We start from the raw sequence: 24675 nt of genomic DNA on the forward strand, positions 1-24675 counted from the left end.
TGAAAAGTCTGAACATTTCATCTGTGATTCAGTCTTCTCTCTCTCCTTCCCCTGGGAAAAGCTGGGAGTTGTGAGTGTCTCTCTGATTATGTGGTGCTGAGCCAGGGATAGGAACTCTGGCAAGTGAGGGCCACATATTTCCTACCAGCTTTGATGTGGCTGATTTTGTGCTTGTCTTGGGGTGTGTGAGCATCTGAACTGGTATCCGTATTTCTCACAAAGGGAGTTGGTTTCTGTCTTGTTGATTTGTGTTACCATGGGGAGAACAGTGGCTGGCTTCCTGTTGTGCCATCTTTCTGACATCACCCACTCGCTCTGGCTAATCTGCTCTCATACTAAGGTATGATGCTCTGGGGTGTCTACTCAACGCCCAAGTGTTTAATGAGGTTTCTCCAAAGGGGCTGCTAGAAACTTTATGAACTCTTGGCCCTTTGTTACCACTCCAGTTATGGTTCTTTCCCTGGAAGTTGATCTTTATCTAGCCTCATGGATCCCTGTATATGTGCAGATTTAAGTTCGGTCATAGAATTGAGTAGAGAGGTATGCATGTTTCTGGAGGTCTTTACATATATGTAGCTTTCTTTTTGGTACGCTGCTGTGTGAATTATAGCTGCGTGGATTGCCCTGAACTCTGATCTTTGTTTTCTCAACTAGCAAGAGTGATGGGCTTTTGGCTTTCCTTCCTGTGCTATGGTCAAGAAATTGCCTATGTGGTCAAGAAATTGCCTATGGGCAAGTATCTTGAGCTGTGGTTGAACTTCTCTCATTTCTATAGTTGTCCAAAGTCTGAAAATAGAGAATTGTTTTTTCATATTTCCCCCCAGTATTTTAGTTGTTTGTAGAAGGAGAGTAACTTTGAATGTTGGTTACTTTCTCTTGGACAGACATGGAAGTCTACTCTGTAGATTTTAATTATGTCATTTTAGGAAAGAAAGATGACTTTCTAAATTAGTTTCGTGAACCCTACTTAGCTGAAAAACTGGTCTTTATTTCTATTCTCTTTTTTTCTTGTTTCTTTGTCACATACAGTTATCACTGATGTCATTCTTTATCCAAGAAGTCGGTGGAGAGTACTTCCAATAATGATAATTTATTTTATGAGTGGTTATTTTTCATATTCTACCTGTCATGATTCAGTACGCTTTTCTACTAATCACCCATTGTCACAGGTTCCCTCAAGACTAAAAGTTGCTCTGGGTCTATAATTGTGTTAATGACACAAAGGCCCCCAGAGCGTAGTAGGAGTCAGACTTAGATGTCGTGTTCTGCTGTCATCCTGGATTGACTGGAATTAGTGACCCAGAATCCTAGCCACTTTGCTGGTCCTTAAACATTTCAGGATTTGTCTTTATAAATTCCTTTATTCTGTTTTCCTATGTTTAGCTTTTCCAGTATGGGTAACAAACACTACATTGCATGTCTGCTGCCATTAAGGTTTGAGTGAGGTGCAGTGGCAGAATGTGGGGCAATTGATCCAAATTCGTGTTGTTAAAGAGTACTTTTGCGGGGAGAGGGCCTGGGCTTACTCCAATCCATAAAACACCATTAAGTGAGAAATGTTCTCACTAATAGATTGATCTGCTCAAGTGCCAGTTTGCTTTGCAGTTGCGCAGTTTTTCTGACTTGATAGTGGGAGAGGCTCAAATATTTACTGCTAGATGAAATCATTCGCTTTTAGGTACTATTAAATTACCACTATTTTAGAGATGAACCAGCAGTCATTTTTCTTTTCTTTTTGTGAATTTTGACTCACTAAATTAATTGAGGCTTATATTGGAATAAAAAGCAATTTAATTTTACTAAAAAAAAAAGAAAGGTGAAGTGTTCCATTTATTGACGTTTGCTCAATTAGGAGGCAATGTAATATTCTTTCGGACAAATAATCAGTGTTATTCTTCTTTTTCATTCTTACGAGGCAGCATTGTGAAACAAGACGGGGAGAAGAGAGAGAGTTGCATACACGGAAAGGACATGCAGTTATACAGAACCACACTTACAGAAATGCTGGAGTGCTGGTCGTTAGTTGAAAGAATGTTATTCTCTTATCAGCTCACTGGTCACTTAACACTGGAATTGGAGGCAGAGGTCAGCTTTGAAAGGATCTCCTATTCCTTTCAAACTTGGAACTGGATTTTCTCTTTTTTAATTGGACACTTCAGAATTACTTTTGAGATGGTTTATTTTCTCATAAAATCCTTAAGATCGCATGCCAAAAGGTTTGGTTTAGGTTTTAGAAACTTGATTTTTATTGTCAGGATGCTATGCTCTTCTGATACATAAAAGCCAGCAGATGGCTGTATCCTGTTGGAGATGAGAAATACCTCTTTCCCTGGGCTTGCTTGTTTCTTTGAAGCTACCCTGTATTTCATTGTTTTACTCTTCCCTCCTCCACCCTATACACATGGCTCACAGTTGAGCTTTGGGTGTGGAAAAACAAACTTCACAGGTGATTTAAATAAAGCCACCTAGGAATACAGTGTTTGAAGGTCTTCAGCTGCTCTATTTTGAAATGTGGTTGCTCACTGGAGAATAAATTATGCTGGTCTGCAGTTCACCAGCACATATTTGGTAGTAGACTGGGAAGTTGAAAGTAAGCCAAGAGCTTCATCTACTTTAGACTAGTGTCTGGTCTCCATATTTCAGAAGAAAGCACATATATTATGCAGAAGAGGAAGAAGTGGCCTCATTTTACATACTCTAGTACGTGGAGGTACTGATTAGATACTTATTGATACTGTATAGGTATATATAATAAGTATGTGTTATAAGCAGATTATAATATTTTAAATAGTTAGAAGTATGTTAAAAGCATGGACTCTGATACTTGCCTTTGCCACCTATTAATTCCATGATCTTGGGCAAGTTGGCTAAGCTCTATGCTGTGTTTTCCTTCTTATAAAATGGGATTCAGAGCTGCTGTAATGATTGAAAGTGTTACTACATCTACCGTGCTTTAAACAGAGCACGCAGTAAGTGCACAATGTTATATTAATGAAATTGCCAATATTTGTCTCTTTTCTTTTGACTTACCATAAAGTTTCTTATGGTTCATCCTAGTAACAAAAACTATTAATTTTTAAAAAATAATTGTTATTCAATCAGAATCACATACTATGGATGTGATTTATTGGTCACAGTTCACTGATTCAGTACGACTGGGGATAGAGCCTATTAGACTACTTCACTAAGGGGTGTGTGTGTGTGTATTAGTCACTCAGTCATGTCAGACTTTTTGCAACTCCATGGACTGTAGCCCGCCAGGCTCCTCTGTCCATGGGATTTTCGAGGCAAGAATACTGGAGTGGGTTGCCCTTCCCGTCTCCAGGGGATCTTCCCGACCCAGGGATTGAACCTGGGTGTGCCGCATTGCAAGCAGATTCTTTACTGCCTGACCCACTATGGATCCCCTTCACTAAAGTGAATTTGTGCTATTAACACATTAGCTACTAGTACAGTACCATTCAATTTATCAGGCTTGGGGAGATAATTTTACACTGCCTTGGGTGTGAAGAATTGAGTTCATGCCAATTTCTACTTGAATTGTTAAAACTTAGTGCATTGTCCTTAATACACTGAATTATATGTAATTGCCTCACTGCTTTCCTTGAGGTCAAAAACCTTTTCTTTTAACAGCTTTTGCTACAAGAGTATTTGTTAAATGCAGGATGAAGGACATTATTTACAGAGTTAGAATGTAGAAATCCCTAATTTGATAATCTGGTATATATTATTTCTTAACACATGTATAAATCTTGGTTCAAAAGTTATATTTTAGAATGTTAGGCAGTGGAGATATCTGACCTGTTTATACAAAACTATCCTAGTTCTTACCTTATGTTTCCTTCATTTTACAAATGGAAGATACAGAGAGAGATACATGTTGCTTATAGAGTTGTGATGTGCTAGGGACTCCGGATTACTATTATTTGATATGTATCCCTTTCCTAAGAATGCTACTAAGTTGTATTTGCAACTGTGTATAGTTAGAGTCCATGTACTAGAATTTTAAGATTATAATGATAGACCTTAGATGGTGGAAATATTCTAGGGCTTAAATCAACTTTTGTTAGAAGCTGAAAGTGAAAGTGAAGTCGCTCAGTGGTGTCTGATTCTTTGCGATCCTGTGGACTGTAGCCCACCAGGCTCCTCCATCCGTGGAATTTTCTAGGGAGGGGTACTGGAGTGGGTTGCCATTCCCTTCTCCAGGGGATCTTCCTGACCCAGGGATTGAACCTGGGTCTCCCTCATTGCAAGTAGACGCTTTACTGTCTGAGCCACCATGTAAATACGTTAGAAGTTCGGTTCCAATATTATTATACAGCTTAACTAATTCATTATGTTGCATTTGTGTTTTTGCAGACTGTTCTCTTTGTATAAGAAAATTTCTGTCCTATAAAACACAATGTCCAACTTGTTGTGTGGTGAGTTTTTTTCTTTTCATTTTTTCCTTTAAAGCTAACTGATTGGTGCAGATATTTCTGCTTTATGTATACACATAAGCCATGGGAAGATGCATGGTTATTGAATTAAGCTATATCAAAAACATTTTCAGAAAAGACTTCTAAAATACATACATGGAGAACTGGGGTTTGTTCAACTGTTCATTAAGATTTTTGATAACCTAAATTTTTTTAGGAAGAAAAAGCTAATTTTAGTTATGAACTATGTTTTTTATGGCTCCTCATTTTTTAAAATCTCTCAACTTGGGTAGAAAATCTGATGGAAGGATCATTTATTTGCAAAGGATTGATGTTTTAGTATTTGTGCAGCAGGCAAAGATGTAATTTAACTGGCCCCTTACCTCTTGCCCAAATCAGACCTTCAGGGAAAACACCAGAAAATTTGTTAAAGTTTCCAAAACATTCCATGTAGTTGAAATAGGTGAAAAGGTAGGTAAAAAGGGAAAGGAAATGGAGGTAGGAGTAAAGAACGAAAAAGAAGTCGTAGAATCTGGTGGAAAGGACACTGGGGCTGAAGGGTTCGGTTCTAGTTTGGTAGGTTGTTGGTGTCAGGATGTCATTGAATTCGCTCTGCTTTCAAGTCTAATCTCTTTACAACAATGAGGGATGCTGCTGTCCTCTAGGTGGTGTCAACACAGATTAACTGTATGCAAAATATTCATACTGTTCATTATTCATGCTAGATAACTACTGGGTTTATTGTTTTCCTCTTGCATTCCTGAAAACCAGTCTTGTTTTTAAAGTCTCTTTGAGCATCTCAGGTTCCTCCTGCATTACTGCTTAAAAGAGCATCTCTGTTCTTTGAAGGAGAAATTTTGAGGGAAACAGTGCTGCCATTTTGAAGAAGGATTCTTGCTCATATTAGGTTTTATTTTAGGCAGTACAGAGTGCATATGTTTTAACCAGATGCTTCGGAGAGTTTTGAATCAGACTTCCAGTCAGCAGATAGTGATTCACTGTTTTAAAATTCCATATTAGTATGAGATAAATGAACTTTATTTTGAGGCTTTCCTGGAAGACTTAGTGGGATGGGGAGTCTCAGGAGGATGGGGCACACATTTTCAAAAATGAGATTATGACAAGTTAATTATTGTTGCTGACCTTTTTCCATCTGTTGTTTTTCTTTTCTAGACAGTCACAGAGCCGGACCTGAAAAATAACCGTGTTTTAGATGAACTGGTAAAAAGCTTGAATTTTGCACGGTATGATTTAATTTTGTGACTAATCCCTAACTGCTTTTGCCTTTAATATGTGTTCCTCCCTTTGCTCTTTGAACTTTTGAGGATTAGGGAATGCAGTGTTGCATATTTAGGGGTCAAAGAAAGGATGCGACCACAGTTGTTAATCACATGTGAACAATCTGATCATAATAAGAGTCTCTTCTTTTACTTAACAGAAAGTCTCCTGTATGAAAAACGAGTTAGAATGTAAATTTGGGCACTTACTTTTGAGTAGTTCAGAAATGCTTCAGGTTCATCTTTTGTTTTTTTGTGCCCAGCATTAGAATCAGCCATGTTCCCAAGGAGCCCTGGTTCCTTTCACTGGGAAATGGTATTTAGAAATCAGGATCTGGATGGAGCTGGGCATGCTCATTACTACTGGGGTGTCATTGCTTCTAAACCCTCTCAGTGGACAGAGCTGGGTGGCATATGCGTGTGTATGTGTACACACATATATGTATTACGGTTTCTGGGCCTGTTATATATTAATCCACTAATTCTTACTCTGATTTGCTCAGCATGTATAAAATGATGTGTAATGTGAAATATGTAATTGCTGGTGCTTAATGATGTGTAGCTTTACTTAACTGTCAAACACTTGATGGTGTTTAGTGAGTGGTCACCCAGAGGAATTTAAAAAGGCATGTTTTATCAGATGATATGTTGACTTACTTTTAGTTTTAATCATTCAAGCCAAGCAAGAAATTTTAGTAGAAATGTACCGTGTTTAGTTAATGGCTAGGTGGCTGCATACTTAAGTTCAGTGACTTCCAAGCTTGTTGGAATATTCTTAGAGGTACATTACATTGCTCCCAAAACTGTAGAGAAATTTCTTTCAATAGAATTGCGAGTTTATTCATTGGTTTGCATCCTAAAGATGATCAGATTTACTCCTTTGAACTTGCCTAATGTGGCATTCTAGAAATTGACTGGCTGGTTATTTCCTTAAACAAAATCATGAGAAGATGGTATACTTTCCTAGATTAAGACACTGAGATTCTCTGATGCTCATAATTAAAGTGATAGCCTTTTTCCTTTTTATTTATTTTTAGCTGTGCTGGGCCTTTGTCGCTGCACAGGCTTCCTCTAGTTGTGGTGAGCGGGGACTGCTCTCTAGTTGCAGTGCGTGGACTTCTCATCGTGATGGCTTCTCTTGTTGTGGAGCACTGGCTTCTTGGGTGCACAGTCTTTAGTAGTTGTGGCACGTGAGCTTAATAGTTGCAGTTCCGGGACTCTAAGCACAGGCTTAATAGTTGTGGTGCGTGGGCTTAGTTGCTCCACAGCATGTGGGATCTTCCTGGACCAAGGATTGAACTCATGTCTTCTGCATTGGCAGTCAGATTCTTTACCACTGAGCCATTCAGGAAGTCCTGCTTTTCTTATTTCAAAGTCATTCATCGGTTAGATTTTGAGGTCAATGAGAAAAAATGGAGCTGTATATTTAGAAAGGAGCTGATTGGGGATTAAAAAAGAAAAGGAATTGATGGACAGTTTGCTTTTTTCTCATATGGTAAAATTGTATCGCATGGCTTCTTTTTTTCCTCAGCTGGTATTGAAAGCTTAACCTCCCTGCTAGGAAACAGGGAGTGTTACAAAGAATAGTGTCTGTTTTGAAAAGAAGTTATTGACATCTTTGGGTTCATAGATCTTTTGGTAACTTAAAGGGAAACCTTGGAATGATTGCAGTCTCTTCTCTCCTCCCCGAAGAAATAGGGTATTTAAGTATTCTTTATAGTGAGTTTGGTGAGGTAGGAAGCACTCTCTGTAGACTTGGGATGGATTTTATCATTTGCTTCTCCGTCTGCCTTCTTGGAATTGCCTCATGGTGAACATTTCTTGGACATTTGTCATATCTAAAGTGCTATGGTGCTTCATTTGCAAAATTAGTAGGGATAAAATTCAAGCTATTCAGTTTCATTACTTGTTTGAAATCTCGATTAAGATCAGTGAGGGAGGAAGTTTAATTTTATGAATAAAATGTAAGATATTTATAGTTTGTTAATTTTATTTCTTCCTCTCTTTCCCATCTGTCATTGCCATTTTATGATATTATGATTTTTGAAAATCTAATCTTCTAAACCAAATATCAAAAGAGTATTGGAGATAATTCCAGAGGTTTTTGGGAACAGGGCTGACATGCAGATCTTATATTTTCTTCTTTTTACCTTTTATTTTCAAGGAACAAGTTTGTTCCCCGCTGTGATTCAGTTTTATTTAAAATAACATTCTTAAGAAAACATTTAGAATATATTTATTAGATTTTTAAATACAGATTTAGAATGTATTTATTTGGAAATTTATTTAGAATGTTGTTGTCTAAGTGGAACTTTATTCTGGACCTAAGTAAGAAAATGTTGTTTTTGTATTTTTGCATAGCAGCCAGTCTGCATGTGTATTATAGTTTTTATAGCTTCAGCATGTAGAGCATCATTTATTGCTTTGGTTTATCCACTGTTGAGGTATGAATTTTTCTCCAGATGCTTATTTCAAGTTTAAAAATTTAAACAAAGAGGATGTACAATATAATTTCACCTTTCCTTATAGTATAGTTTAAAGCAGACTGGGTTTGGATTCAGGTAGAACTAGGTTTCCATCTTGACCCTACTTGATTTTTTTAAAAATTTTATTTTAACTGGAGGATAATTACAATATTGTGATGGGTGCTGCCATACATCAGCACAGACTTCAAACCCTACTAGTTTTGATATGAGTGTGATCAAGATATTAAGCCTTTTTAGCTTCTTTTCCACATCTGAAAGATGGGAATAATATTTTGCACACTTTGAGGAATTGCTGTAAGGATTAGAAATGAAGAGATACATTAAAAGATACCCAGCATAGTACTATATCTGAAACAGAGGAACCTAAGAAACTGTTCCTATCATAAAATCCTATGTATTTTATATATTTATATTGTATTGCTCTGATATATGTATGTGCACACCCTGTGGAGCTGGTAAGAACTTGTGCTTGGTGGGCCTCTGCCTGTTTAACCAAATGGTCCCAGGTTGCATGTCCTGGGTTATAACAAGTATTTTCAGGGACTTTGACTAGTTACCAAAGTCCATGGACTTGATTGCATGGGTTTTATGACTGTCCATGTTTACCCAGAGACCTGTTTTTACTTTTGATTCTTAGCCACATTTTGAAAAGGTGAAGTTATTGTATAGTTAACTAATAGGCAAGATTTTCCTATATTTTATTGAGTCACAATTATTTTGAAAGTCCGCAACTCATCCAGTTTGAATGTCAGTGATGAATGCTGTGAGGTGTTGTAATGCCAACTCAATTTAATATATAGGAGTAATAGAGATTGAAGGAAAGATTAGCAATTCAACTTTAAGTATCAGTTTTGGAATTAATATTTTCACACAGCTCGTTTTTAAGTTATGTAAATTGCCATAAACAGTCTCATGGTTATAAATATCCATTAAACATTCATGGCTTCCAGATTTATGGCTGGAAGCCATGAATGGCTCCTCAGCTAGATCTCTTTCCAAGATATCAGCCTCATGTATCCAACTGCTTGTCTCACTTACCTCTGCTTGGACCTCTTAAAACCAAAACTAAACTCTAGTTCCATCTGCTGCCCCCACAAACCCCATTCCCAATCTGCTGCTCCACGGTCTTCCTTTTCTTAGTAAATGGCAGCTCCCTCCTTTAATTTGCTTAGGCCAAAAACCTTAAAGTCGTTCCTGACCCCTCTCTCTCACACTCACTCTGTTGTTTCATCAGTAAATCCCTTTGGCTCTATCTTTGCTGTCGCTGCAGAATCTGACAACTTTTCCTCACTGTGCCAACATTATCCTCTCCCAGCCAGCGTCAGCCTCGGTACAATGATAACTTCTTAGTGGCCTTCTTAACTCTTCTTTTGTCCTCTTTCAGTTCTTTTAAGGACAGAAACCTAAGTGATCCTTGAAAATAAAAAGTAGGTCATACTGCATGTTGTTCAGAGGTGGTTTCCTGTCTCATTGAAGTAAAAACCCTGTTTGTCTCTGTGGGAGTCCTCCCAGCCCTACAGAGCAGGCTCCCTGACTTATTCACCTGCTTGTCTCCACTTGGGTCATTCTGCTCCAGTCACAGTGACCTCTCCCTGCTTCTCAAACATGGTGATCACACTCTGGTCTTAGAGACTTTGTACTTAAAAAGCGAAACAGTGTTTCCCTAGATGTTCACATCCTTGAATTCTCCACTTTCTTTGGACTCTGTTTTCCATAGGCATCTTCTCAGTGAGATCTTCTGTGACCATCCTGTAAAGAGTATCATCCCCTCCTCATTGTCGGCTTCCTTTTTCTCCCCCCTATAGTACTTTTTACGTATGTTGAGAGTGTCTATTCTCTGTTCCTTTACTATAGTAAAGTATATATATATATATAAAATATAGAAACTGTTTTGTTCTCTATGATATTTCCACTGCTGAAATTAGCAGGAACATGGAAAAGTTAATGAATTTTGACTTTAGCATGAGGCATAATGTTATTATTGCCATGGTGCAACTCTCTGCCATGTTATTTTGTTGGTATGTATTGAAGTAAGAGAGCAAATCCGAAGAGTAAGATGCATCTAAGTTCTCTCTAGTACAGACACTTTGCTGACAGGTGTATCCTTGTAGTAGCTTGGAAGTGATTTATCCGTGACAGTTTTATCCAGCAGTTGAATAGGGTGCCTTTTACTTTGTTATAATGAGATGAAAGCTTTTCTGAGAACCTTCTTTGAACCAAACCCAGATCCTAGAAGAGAAGGACTTGTAACGATTGCAGTTCTTTATTTTTACTTTATTTCTGTTTTGTCACAAAGATGTATTTTATTTGTAGGAATGTTTTTAATTATATCTGAATCTCTTTAATATATACTACTACTCTTCAAGTTTCTGTTTGTTTCTTTGTTGGCTTTGATGAGTAGTCTTCTTCAAGGAATTTGTCCATTTCATCTATAATTATAACTTTATTGGTATGAAGTGTCTATAATATCCTCTTATTATCTTTGAATTTCTGTGGGGATTTTAGTGATATCTCCTTTTAATTCTTTGCTTTTGTGTTTTGTATTTTCACTCATTTTTCTTGCTTGTTCTTGCTAGGGCTTTCCTAATTTTGTTCATTTTTTCACAGAACCAGCTTTTGGCTTTACCAATTTTTATTGTATGCTTACTTTTGCACTACTATCTGTTATTACTATCTTCTTTGGGTGTAATTTGCTGTTAATTTCCTAACCTTTTATATTGGAAATTTAGGACATTGATTTTCAGTTTTTCTATTAACTTATAAATTGTTCACTAATGACTGTTTTGGTGAACTCCAAAGCTGTTGTTCACTTCAGAATATTTTCTGATCTTCATTGTTGTTTGACTTAAGGAATTATTTAGAAGTGTGGTGCTTCATTTCTTAACATTTGGAGACTTTCTAGTTATTTTTTCATTATTGAGTTTTATGTGAATTCACAGTGGTCACAGAAGATATACTGAATTATTTCATTCCTTGTAAATTTCTTTAGATTTATTTTATGGCCCAGAACATGATCTATGCTAATGAATGTGCCCTGTATACTTGAGAATATTGTATATTCTCCATTGGTGAGATGTGATGTTTTTAATTTGTTAATTGTATCAATTTGGTTAATTGGATTGGTTCAGATCTTCTGTATTCTTACTGATTCTTGTCTGTTTTGTTAGAGTGATGTGTTTAAATGCATATGTGCTTTTATTTAAACCAACAATTATTGTGAATTGGCTATATCTCTCTTTAGTTCTGTCAATTTTTTGCTTTATACATTTGAAGCTATGCTATGAAATGAATAAAGTTTATGAGTTTATGGCTTCTAATTAAATTGATCATTTTGTCAAAGTGAGATGCACCTCTTTCTCAGTGCTTTTGCCTTAACATCTATTTTGTCTGTTGTTAGTGTTGTCACATTGACTTTCTTTTGGTTTGTATTTATTTACGTGGTACATCTTTTTTCATCCTTTTTCCCCTAATCTTTCTGCATCTTTTAAAAATGGTTTCTTTTAAATAGTATATAGCTGCATTTTACTTTATTTTTTAATCTAGTCTGACAAGTTTTGTCTTTCAGTTGGAGTATGTATCATTGTATTTAATTGGTCACAGTAATATTTTTGCATTATTTAATTTCTCTTTTTTTACTGTTTTGAGTTATTTTACTTCCATGTATGTTATAAATTCCCTAAGACATCGCTAGTGTATTTTAAAAGTCAATACTGTTGTGTCTAGCCACATATTTTCTTTTTTCTGGAGCTGTTGATTCTTGTGGACACTTTATATGCGTCTGTCTATAATCATTTTCTCTATGCTCAATAACAGTTCTTGCACTATTTCTTGTCTGCTGATGAAGAATTATTATAGCTTTTGTTTGCTTGAGAATGTATTTTGCTTTCATTCTGGAAGAATATTTTCAATAGGAATAGGATTCAGTTTGATTTTTTTACCTGTACTTTTAAGATGTCATTCTGTTATCTTCTTTCTTCTATAGTCTTTGTTGACAAGTCAGTGATATTTCTTACTGTTATTTCCTTAGAGCCATTGTTCTTAACTGGGAATGATTTTGCTTTCTTTTTACCTCTTTCTCCAGGAAATATTTGGTAATGTCTGGACATGTTTTGGTTGTCCTAGTCTGAGGTTAGGGGTGTTATGCTATTGACATTTCTGTAAGGCACGGAACAGTCTCTATAGCAAAAAACTATTCGACTCAGTGGTGATAATGCCAAGGTTGAGGAACTGTGCCTTAGAGGTAGTATATCTTATTTTTCTCTGGTTGTTTAAAAGATTTTCTCTGTATTTTTTTCAGTAGTTTGGTTATGTTTGCCTAGATTTCATTTTCTTTGTTTATCCTTTTGGGATGGATTTTAATTCCCTCTTAGAGTATACGTTATTTTATTCATTTGACTTTTTCTTTTTTCTTTAACATATTGGTCAGAGTTCTTTTGAAATTCTTCTAATGCTACTCAGATCACTTCTGGATCTACTTCTAATGATTATTTTGTCTCTTAGTTAGTGGCTAATGTCTTCTTTGCATGCCTAGTAATTTTAAAATGTGTGTTGAATATTATGAATGAAATGTTATAGAAGCTGTGAATTGTCTTCCTTTGAAAGATGTTCAATTTTGTTCTGACAGGTTAAATTACTAGCTCTTCACTTATTCCGTCAAGCCCTGGTTTAATTTCTGTTGGATTTGCTCTGTTTCACTTTTGTTTCTATTTCTAGAGGAGGATCCTTCTTCTTAAGGTGTAGCCTTTGTGGGGTTTCAACTGAATGTCTAGAATCTTTACCAGAGTCTCTCGACTTTGGCTGGGTTCAGATTTCAACAGTTTCCCTGTACTGACCTTGAGAATCTTAGCCTCGTGACATCTGCTTCCTGTCAGGTCTTCTGTGACTTCGTCTTATGCTTCTGCAGCCCCGGAGATGATCAATAATTAAGGAACATTTCTCAGCAGATTTTTAGGGTATTTTGTGGCTGCTCCCTGCTCAGCACCCTGTGCCTCCAGTCCTAGCAACTTTTGTCCAGAGCTCTAATCTCTATTCCCTCTACCCAGAGAGATCCGTGGTCCCTGTTTTGACTTTAATACCCAACTCCCAGAGCATGCTTCCATGGGAAATTCTTGTGGAAATGTTGGATCACCTCAAGTTTCTCTTCTGTCTCAGGGAGAGTAGCCTTGTGTTGATTATAGATCATGCTTATAAATGGTTTTGTATGTTTTGTTGAAATTTTAAAGTTATTTGTGATTGGAGAGTAAGTCTCATACAAGCTATTCTCCATGGCCAGAAACTCAGGTCTCTTTGTTATCTTTTATAGACAGATTAACTGCTTTTAAAGTCAGATTTATTGCTTTGTATTTTATTCTAGAAGAAACACTGGTTGCCATTATGCAGTAAGTTCTGTATTTCACAGAAACAAATGTTAATTGAGAAAACAGCTTATGTCAGTTAAGTTGTGTATATGTAAGCTGACATCTTTATTATCTGTTGTGTTTTCTGTGCTTCAAGGAATCGTCTGTTGCAGTTTGCCTTAGAGTCACCACCCATCTCTGCTGCTTCCTCCTCTTCAAAGAACCTGGCCACCAAAACAGACACTGCTGTAGCCTTCAGACATTCATTAAAACAAGGAAGCAAGTTAATGGAGAATTTCTTGATCAGAGAAAGTGGTGGTTCTGCCTCAGAGTTGTTGATAAAAGAGAATGAAAGCAAATTAAGCCCTCAGAAAAAGCCGAGCTCTCCTGCGAAGACCAGAGGGACTCCTTCTGCAGAAAAGTCAGCTCCAGGTTCCTCAGAGGACAGTGTTCCTGAGACACCCTCTACATCAGCCTTGAAACAGGCTACTAAAGGTAGGAAATTATCTTCACATGTTTTATTTTCTTAGTGGAAACATTGCTATCCCACATGATATAATGAATAAGCAGGATTTTTGCAGGGAAAGGATGGGAAAGGGCAGACCTTGTAACAGCCTTGCACATGGATGGAGGCAGTGCTTCCAGATACGTTCTCTTTCTCCTCATAGAATAGGAATTCAGGCTGATGGCAGGAAAAAGTAAGCATTTTTAGTTTATGCTCACATATGGCTTTGTGTTTTTCAGCTTTTCTCCCCCCCGCATCCTTCATGTCAGCTCCAGTTTAATATTGAAGAGCTCTTTTTATCTTATTATATCATCACTTGAATATTTCCAAGCTGTTTTGACTGGAATTTATATAGCCTTGGACAGTTTGACTGCTACCCTGCCTGTCCATCCTTGTTTCTCATCTCTTCCTCTCAAAAACTCTTCTGCTCTAGCCAAGCTGATCTCCCCTTTATTCCTTGAAAATGCTCAGGAATTAAAAACCTATAGCTTGTCACCTGTTTTTATAAACACAGCGTCACTGGAACACAGCCATGCCCATTTGTTCACCTGTTGTCTACAGCTGCTTTCATGCTAATGACTTAGTTTGTTGACTGGGTCAGAGACCATCTGGCCCCCAAAAGCCTGAATCTTTGCTACCTGAGCCTTGACTGAAAATGTCTGCCAACCCCATTCCGCCTTTCCAGACTCTGTGTTATGTTATATAGTATTGGTCTCTCACATCACGAAAGTGTGGTGGCACTTGTTTTCTGGACAGTTTACTTAGCTTTTTGATGACTAGGTCAACTTGTTTAACCTCTTGTTTCCATATCTTATTGCCAGTGAAGTTCAGAACACCTTTAGGCAGAAACTCTTGTCTTAGACATCTTTGGTATGCCCATACCACACACAGTGCAGGGCTGTTGCTGCTGCTGCTGCTGCTAAGTCACTTCAGTCGTGTCCGACTCTGTGTGACCCCATAGACGGCAGGGCTGTTAGTGGTTACCAAACTCAGGTTGAAATTAATTCGTTAGTACTTGAGTGTTTACATTTCATATAGATACGTGACTTTTTCACTTGTATTTCCTAGCATATTTTATCTTTGGTCAGTTTTTGATCAGTTGACAGTTGTTGTTATAGTGTTTTTAAGTGGATAACATTTTTCCCTGAGCAGAACCTGAAATCTTGCAGTGAACCCATAGCATGTAAAGTAGATAAAATTTGCTTTGCTCCATTAAAGTGGAGATGGAGGGCCTCAACTCCCCCATATCCCTGCCTGTTATCCATGGTGGCCTCTAGGCCCTGAGGCACCTCCAAAGATCCCTGGAGCTCTATCAGTTTCAGAATGATTGTGTTTCTGCTTTTTAATGCTACACTTATATAGGCATACCTTGAAGAAATTGTGGGTTTGGTTCTGCAATAGGACTGATACCACAATAAAGTGAGTCATTTGAACTTTCTTGTTTCCCGGTGTGTATAAATGTTATGTTTATGCTGTACTGTAGTCTGTTATGTATGTAGTAGCATAATTTCTAAAAAAAAGTACACACCTTAATTTAAAAATACTTTATTGCTTAAAAATGCTGACAGTCTTACTCTTCACCAGAGAAGGCAAGAGTAGGAGAAAGACAGTCTCTTCAGCAAGTGGTGTTGGGATAGCTGGACAGCCACATGTAAATCAGTGAAATTAGAACACACCCTCACACTGTACACAAGAGTAATTTCAAAATGTTTTGAAGACTTAATTATGAAACACGATACCATAAAACTCCTAGAAGAAAACGTAGGTAAAATGTACTAGTTTTCTTAAGTCAATCTCCTAAGGCAGAAATAAAAGCAAAGATAAACAGATGGGACCTAATTAAATTTATAAGCTTTTGCACAGCAAAGGAAATCATAAACAAAGCAAATAGACAACCTGCAGACTAGGGGAAAATATTTCCAGGTGACGCAACCAATAAGAGCTTAATTTCCAACATATACAAACTGCTCATAAAACTCAATAATAAAAAACAAACAAGTGGATCAATAAATAGGCAGAAGAGCTAAATAGAAATTTCCCTGAAAAAGACATACAGATGGCCAGTAGGCACATGAAAAGATGTTCAAAATGGCTGATTACTCAGTTCAGTTCAGTCATTCAGTCATGTCTGACTCTTTGGGACCCCATGGACTGCAGCATGCCAGGCTTCCCTGTCCATCACCAACTCCTGGAGCTTGCTCAAGTTCATGTCCAATGAGTCGGTGATGCCATCCAACCATCTCATCCTCTGTCATCCCCTTTTCCTGCCTTCAGTCCTTCCCAGCATCAGGGTCTTTTCAAATGAGTCAGTTCTTTGCATCAGGTGGCCAAAGTATTGGAGTTTCAGCTTCAGCATCCATCCTTCCATTGAATATTCAAGGCTGATTTCCTTTAGGATGGACTGGTTGGATCTCCTTGCAGTCCAAGGGACTTTCATGAGCCTTCTTCAACACCACAGTTCAAAAGCATCAATTCTTTGGCACTCAGCTTTCTTTATAATCCAACTCTCACATCCATATATGACTACTGGAAAAACCATAGGTTTGACTCTACAGACCTTTGTTGACAAAGTAACGTCTCTGCTTTTGAATATGCTACCTAGGTTGGTCATAACTTTTCTTCCAAGGAGCAAGCGTCTTTTAATTTCATGGCTGCCGTTACCATCTGCAGTGATTTTGGAGCCCCCCAAAATAAAGTCAGCCACTGTTCTCACTGTTTCCGCATCTGTTTGCCATGAAGTGGTGGGACCAGATGCCATGAACTTAGTTTTCTTAATGTTGAGCTTTAAGGCAACTTTTTCACTCTTCTCTTTAAGTTTCATCAAGAGGTTCTTTAGCTCTTCTTCGCTTTCTGCTGTAAGTATGGTGTCATCTGCATATCTGAGGTTATTGATATTTCTCCCGGCAGTCTTGATTCCAGCTTGTGCTTCATCCAGTCCAGCATTTCTCATGATGTACTCTGGATATAAGTTAAATAAGCAGGGTGACAATATACAGCCTTGATGTACTCCTTTCCCAATTTCGAACCAGTCTGTTGTTCCATGTCCAGTTCTAACTGTTGCTTCTTGACCTGCATACTGATTTTTCAGGAGGCAGGTCAGGGGGTCTGGTATTCCCATCTCTTTAAGAATTTTCCACAGTTTGTTGTGATCCACACAGTCAAGGCTTTGGCATAGTCAATAAAGCAGAAGTAGATGTTTTTCTGGTCTGTCTTGATTTTTTTGATGATTCAACAGATGTTGGCAGTTTGACCTCTGGTTCCTCTGCCTTTTCTAAATCCAGCTCGAACATCTGGAAATTGATGGCTCATGTACTGTTGAAGCCTTGCTTGGAGAATTTTGAGCATTACTTTGCTAGTGTGTGAGATGAGTGTGATTGTGGGGTAGTTTGAGCATTCGTTGGCATTGCCTTTCTTTGGGATTGGAAGGAAAACTGACCTTTTCCAGTCCTGTGGCCACTGCTGAGTTTTTCAAATTTGCTGGCATATTGAGTTCAGCACTGTAACACCATCATCTTTTAGGACTTAGGGTTCTAGGCTGATTATTAGAGAAATACAAATCAAAATTAGGATGAGGTACTACCTCACACCGATCAGAATGGCCATCGTTAAAAAGTCTACAAGTAACAAATGCTGGAAAGTGTGTGTTAAAAGGGAACCCTTCTACACTGTTGGTGGGAAGTAAATTGATGCAACTGTTATGGAAAACAGTATGGAGTTTCCGTAAACAAAAAATAAAGAGTTGTCATATGATTCAGGAATCCTACTCCTGGACATGTATCTAGGGAAAACTCTTACTCAAGAATGTACATGCACCCCTATGTTCATATCAGCACTGTTGATAATAGCCATGAACATGGAAGACATGGAAGCAACTTCAATGTCCATTGACAGATAAATGGATAAGGAAGGTATAATACATGTATGCAATGGAATATTACACAGCCATAAAAAAGAATGAAATAACGTCATTTGCAGCAACATAGTTGGACCTAGAGATTATCATACTAAGTAAAGTACATCAGAAAGAGACAAATGCCCTATAATATCATTTATATGTGAAATCTAAAATACACACAAGTGAACTTATTTCCGAGACTCACAGATGTAGCAAACAAACATGGTTACCAAAGGGTGAAGGGAGTACGGTAGGGATAAATTAGGAGTTTGGGATTAGTAGATACAAACTCGGAGAAGGCAATGGCACTCCACTCCAGTACTCTTGCCTGGAAAATCCAATGGACAGAGGAGCCTGGTAGGTTGCAGTCCATGGGGTTGCTAAGGGTCAGACACGACTGAGCGACTTCCCTTTCACTTTTCACTTTCATGCATTGGAGAAGGAAATGGCAACCCACTCCAGTGTTCTTGCCTGAAGAATCCCAGGGACGGGGGAGCCTGGTGGGCTACCGTCTGTGGGGTCGCACAGAGTCAGACATGACTGAAGCAACTTAGCAGTAGCAGCAGATACAAACTATTCAATATAAAAAAGATAAATAATGAAGTCCTACTATGTAGCACAGAGAACTATATTCAATATCCTGTAACAAAACATAATGGAAAGTAACATTAAAAGGCATATGTGTGTATGTATATATATATATATACACACACAACTGAATCACTGTGCTGTATACCAGAAACTGACAACACTGTAAATCAACTGTTCTTCAAATAAAAAAAAAAAATGCTGACCACCATCTGGCAATGCAGGGTTGCCACAAATCTTCAATTTGTTAAAAATTTTAAAAATGCAGCATCTGCAGAGTGCAACGCAAGGTGAAAAGACAGCCTTCTGAATGGGAGAAAATAATAGCAAATGAAGCAACTGACAAACAACTAATCTCAAAAATATACAAGCAACTTATGCAGCTCAATTCCAGAAAAATAAATGACCCAATCAAAAAATGGGCCAAAGAACTAAATAGACATTTCTCCAAAGAAGACATACGGATGGCTAACAAACACATGAAAAGATGCTCAACATCACTCATTATCAGAGAAATGCAAATCAAAACCACAATGAGGTACCACTTCACACCAGTCAGAATGGCTGCGATCCAAAAATCTGCAAGCAATAAATGCTGGAGAGGGTGTGGAGAAAAGGGAACCCTCCTACACTGTTGGTGGGAATGCAAACTAGTACAGCCACTATGGAGAACAGTGTGGAGATTCCTTAAAAAATTGCAAATAGAACTACCTTATGACCCAGCAATCCCACTGCTGGGCATACACACCGAGGAAACCAGAATTGAAAGAGACACATGTACCCCAATGTTCATCACAGCACTGTTTATAATAGCCAGGACATGGAAACAACCTAGATGTCCATCAGCAGATGAATGGATAAGAAAGCTTTGGTACATGTACACAATGGAGTATTACTCAGCCGTTAAAAAGAATTCATTTGAATCAGTTCTGATGAGATGGATGAAACTGGAGCCGATTATACAGAGTGAAGTAAGCCAGAAAGAAAAACACCAATACAGTATACTAACACATATATATGGAATTTAGAAAGATGGCAATGACGACCCTGTATGCAAGACAGGAAAAAAGACACAGCGGTGTATAACGGACTTTTGGACTCAGAGGGAGAGGGAGAGGGTGGGATGATTTGGGAGAATGGCATTCTATCATGTATACTATCATGTAAGAATTGAATCGCCAGTCTATGTCTGACGCAGGATACAGCATGCTTGGGGCTGGTGCATGGGGATGACCCACAGAGATGTTATGGGGAGGGAGGTGGGAGGGGGTTTCATGTTTGGGAACACATGTAAGAATTAAAGATTTTAAAATTAAATAAAAAAAATTAATTAAAAAAATAAAGTGAAGTACAATAAAATGAGGTATGCCTTTCATTACAAATGAGGGCTAAATGAACACATTTGTAGTCATTAATAATTTGAACAGTAGTTGGTCCAACCAGTTCATGTTTCTGTCAGCTCTATGTACCCTTCCCCAACTCTGCTCCTCTGGCAAATATTTTTATCTTACTCAGGTTGTTATGACTGCTTCAGTGCTGTACATGAATGGCTCCTAAGACTTAGTATAAACTCAAGATCAGTTTTATAGCTTGGTCATGCCTTGGTAGAAAAGATTTAACTAAAGCATTTTCTAATAAAAGTAATTCCAGACTTCTTTGAAATCTCTTCTTCTAGGCTAGGATTCTAATTACGTGATTTTCCACAATGTAGCCCTTGTAAGGGCTGTTCCACTTAAGCAGTCTGTTCCCTCCTGCTGCCCTGAGGTGTCCTTGTTTTTCTCTTCTGCTTTTCTAAGTGCATGTTAAGGTTGGGTTTCATTTTTTAATGTTAGTTGTTGAAAGATACCTGGTTGTATTATTTTTACCCTTTCTACAAATAATAAAATCTTTTTCTATTTTTGAAAAATACAGTGGATTGTCCTGTTTGTGGGGTTAAAATTCCAGAAAATCATATTAATAAGCACTTGGACAGCTGTTTATCACGTGAAGAGAAGAAAGAAAGCCTCAGAAGGTAAGAAAGTGGAGCACGATTGTTGAGCCACATTAGTCACTTTAGCTTGTGCTTTTAAAAATATTAGCTGACTGTCCATTCTCTCTCCTTGTTCTTTCCACAACTCCCACCTTGCCAAATATAGTTAACTTTACTATATGCTAATAAATTTGACTTAATAAGAAATTTGATTTAGAATTCAGTTCTTTTTAGGCTTATTTTCTTCTTTTAGAATTTTAGAACTACCATAAAGCCCTTGGCCCGAGAAAGCAAGGCTAGACTCTGAATATAGAACACATCAAATCTTTTTTTGGTTCTTAAGAATCTTAGAAGTTTAAATTAGTAAAATCTAGCTTTTTCAAAAATTCTGAATAATTACTATATACACATGATATACTGTGTACTGCTGCTGCTGCTGCTAAGTCGCTTCAGTTGTGTCTGACTCTATGTGACCCCATAGATGGCAGCCCACCAGGCTCCCCTGTCCCTGGGATTCTCCAGGCAAGAACACTGAAGTGGGTTGCCATTTCCTTCTCCAATGCATGAAAGTGAAAAGTGAAAGTGAAGTCGCTCAGTCATGTCCGACTTAGCGACCCCATGGACTGCAGCCTACCAGGCTCCTCCGTCCGTGGATTTTCCAGGAAACAGTGCTGGAGTGGGGTGCCATTGTCTTCTCACATGACATTAAATAGTATAGAAGGTGTTTTTTTTTTAGAAAATACAGAATCATTTATTCTTTCAACAAATAATTATTAAGCACATAACCATGTACCAGGCTCTGTTAAGCATTGGTGAATGAAAATCAGATACTCTTCCCTTAATACCCATTTTTTCCTGGAAGGATGTAATCAGTAGGCTTGCATTTTGAAGGCAATGATTTTCCCTGGTGATTGCTTGTGTGTAAGTTTGCAGTTGTATAGTTTGTCTGTGGGGCAGATTCAAAAGGGAATGTGTGAAATACAGTTTGTGTGTGTGTGTGTATGTGTGTGTGTGTGCATCTCGATGTGTATGTCCCCTGCCAACTACTCGGGTGAGATAATTTAAGTTGTCAACCCAGTATTTTTACCTAAGCTTACGCTACTTTGCCTCCCCTATATATCAAAATCACGATAGGTTATTAAACTTGATCATTATTGTTACACGTGTAAGTTAATCAAATTTTAATCAAAGTTACCTTGCAAGGTGTTATAGAATCTGTGATAATGAAGATAATAAGGCAGCTGAAGCCACAAATTAGATGAGTCTGATGCTGAAGGGAAGACATGAGATGAGATGGTAGTTTGGGGAAGGAATAAGGAGCAAGATCAGGGAAGATTTTATTTTTTAGAATGGAAATTATATAAGCCTTTAACGTCCTTCTTTATACTATCTCCAGGGAGAGGGCAGATGATACAAGGAGCAAGAGAGCAAAAGTCCAGTAATGAAGTGTATTTGACATGCAGAAAGAGCCTTTCTTCTGAAACAGGATGGAAAGAGGAGGGAATAGGTGATAATTCAGAGATCTGGGGAGGAGAGGGAGGAAATGGGAGAAATTAATGGGATGTGGGAATGAGCAGAATGATTGGTTCTCATGTCTGGTTTGTTTGGAAGAACTTGGAAGAGTATTTTCCAGAAACCATGCTGATAAGGTAGGACTGTTTTGTTGGGTTTTGTGTGTGTGTGTGATTAAAGGTAAAATAGTGTCACTTGGATTTTATGAGTAAATCGACAGTGAATGCAGGTTCCGAGGGACAAACTCTTGCTGTTACAATTTACAAAAGCTGACATATAAAGCACAGCAGTGCTTTATTGATTTACAGTGAGGGGCACCAATTGACAGTTCTTGCTGTAGTGTTTTTAAGCATGATAGTTAACCTTTTTTCTCTGAGTAGAACCTTTTTTTCAAGTGAAAATGCACAGTGCACCGTAACATATAGAACAGATAAAATTGGCCCTGTCCATTAAAGTGGAGATGGAGGATTGTGCTGTCCCCACCCCCCATCTCTCCCTGCATCCCTGTCTGATAGCCACTGTGGCCCTCAGCTCCTTGCGACAGATGTCTGTGAGCTCTTATAAGCACAGTACTCACCCCTAGTGGGTAAGTTTGTTGATGAGAATAGATTTTTAGGCTGCCTAGTTGAGATTTGAGATAAAGAAACTGGATCATTACAAGGATTATTTCCCATAAGCAGTGGGAATCTAATGGTCTAATGAAGAATCTTTCATTCTAATTCATTTGATTAATCTTTTAATTTCTAATTTCTTTAGAAATTTTTTTTCCCTAAAGAATGAGTTGGGAATATAGAAGCTGGGCATTTTCTCTTTGAAGAGTAAGGAATCAGCACTGATAATTTTGCCTGGACTGCTCTTTTTCTAGATGCATCCATCATATTTCTTCTCACACACTTAGCTTGTTAGTTTATCTAAAGATATACTCATCCATGTATAATTAAGTTCAGGTTCCAGCTGTGGTTCTGAAGAGCTCTGTGGAATTACTGTAATCCTGCCAGTTACTCTAGCACAACTTAGGAGCACCGTTTTCTGTCTCTCTCTCTTAAAGGAAGGTTCACTGTACAAGTTAGTGTGTTGAAGTCTTTGAGAATTCCTATATCAAACATAATTGTTGGATTTTGTTTAATCCAGTAATTCCTAAATCTATTTAACCCTAAAACCTTTTTGTTCTCATAACTCATTTTGCAAAGTTTACATTTGTGAAGATACACTTAGGGAGACATTGAACCACCTTTCTCCTTAGTGACATCCTGATCTTGGACTCTGGTCATGTAAAAGAGTATATGATACTAAAAAAAATTTCTCCGCAGTTATCCCAACAGGCCATTTCTTAATGTGGATGATAGCCCTTAACCCATCCTTGGTAGATTCACATCAGAGGTGATCAAAGAATACTTTTCCTTTTGCTGTCCTCAGATTTTGAGAACCCTTAAATGAATTACTGTTTCACCAAATCATAGAAGAAAGATCAGTGTCATTTTCATGTTTTAGGAAACATTTATCAGACTTCATATTAAATTTTTTTTAACTTTTTAGTTTATATTGGAAGATAGTTGATTAACAGTGTTGTGATAGTTTCTGGTGTATAGCAAAGTGATTCAGTTATACATATACATGTATCTGTTCTTTCTCAAATTCTTTTCCCATTTAGGTTGTTACATAACAACTGAGCAGAGTTCCCTGTGCTACACAGTAGGTCCTTATTGGTTATCCATTTTAAATATAGCAGTGTGTACATCATATTTTAAAATTCTTGACAGAAATTGTTGATTTCTGCTAGTGCTTTTCAGTGTAAATGCCAGTGAACAAATAGTTTTCCATTAGAATTTCACAGTCATAAGCTTAATCATGTATCCTTAATAAAATACATGTTTCAGGTACAGACTTAATGAATTGTCCTTTACAATATTCTTGTATAAATTCCTTCAAAATGTTTTTTAGGAGTTGCTACCTCGTGTGATTTTTTTTTTATTCAGCTATAATATGGTAAAGAATATGCCTGCAGTGCAGGAGACCTAGGTTCGATCTCTGGGTTGGGAACATCTCCTGGAGAAGGGCATGGCACCCAACTCCAGTATTTTTGCCTGCCAGAGGAGCCTGGTGGCCTATAGTCCATGGGGTCCCAAAGAGTTGGACACGTCTGTGCGACTTATACTATTACTATAATCAGTGAGTCCAGTAGGCAGGCTGTCATTATAAGAACACTCTTCAGAAAAATGTAATCTCTTGAGAGTTTTAAGGGTTTTCTGCAATTAAACAATTATTTCTGACTTTTAGTCTTTATTGACGGCGCATAAAAGAACTAATCTTGCCAGGAAATGGTGGTATTGGTTAATGGAGAAATGTTTGATTGTCTTCAGTCTGTATTCAGCTGTTTTCTCTCGTATGGTCATGGACCATTTTTATTAGATTTCCATGTGGAACCTTGTTAATAGAGATTTTAGATCTCCATTTAAGAGCTGAGCTGAGTCAGAATTGGTAGTTGCTGTGGCAAAATGATTGAAAATTGATTTTTAATAAACGCTCCAGATGGTTCTGAGATGCTTTAAAGTTTGAGCAGCATGGCCTTGTGCCCACTAGATATATGCAAGTCCTTTGTAAAATCTTATTTTTGTTATTTTTTGGATAAGCATATTATTGTCCAGTTTCTTTTCATTGTTACCTGAAATTTTGATATTTCATTTAAAAA

The 24675-nt window shown here is 37.6% G+C and overlaps 1 protein-coding gene across 1 annotated transcript in view; it reads left to right on the top strand.

Annotated features, from left to right (window-relative positions):
* RAD18 (RAD18 E3 ubiquitin protein ligase) overlaps positions 1-24675 on the top strand; it is a 114057-nt gene that overhangs the window by 6916 nt on the left and 82466 nt on the right. The window contains exons 3-6 of the mRNA XM_068982698.1: positions 4360-4421; positions 5592-5662; positions 13675-14012; positions 20417-20516. Of these exons, the coding sequence (XP_068838799.1) occupies positions 4360-4421; positions 5592-5662; positions 13675-14012; positions 20417-20516 (571 nt within the window). The remainder of the gene's footprint in view (positions 1-4359; positions 4422-5591; positions 5663-13674; positions 14013-20416; positions 20517-24675) is intronic.

This window comes from Capricornis sumatraensis, chromosome 10, assembly GCF_032405125.1.
Source record: "Capricornis sumatraensis isolate serow.1 chromosome 10, serow.2, whole genome shotgun sequence".
NCBI classification, from domain to species: domain Eukaryota; kingdom Metazoa; phylum Chordata; class Mammalia; order Artiodactyla; family Bovidae; genus Capricornis; species Capricornis sumatraensis.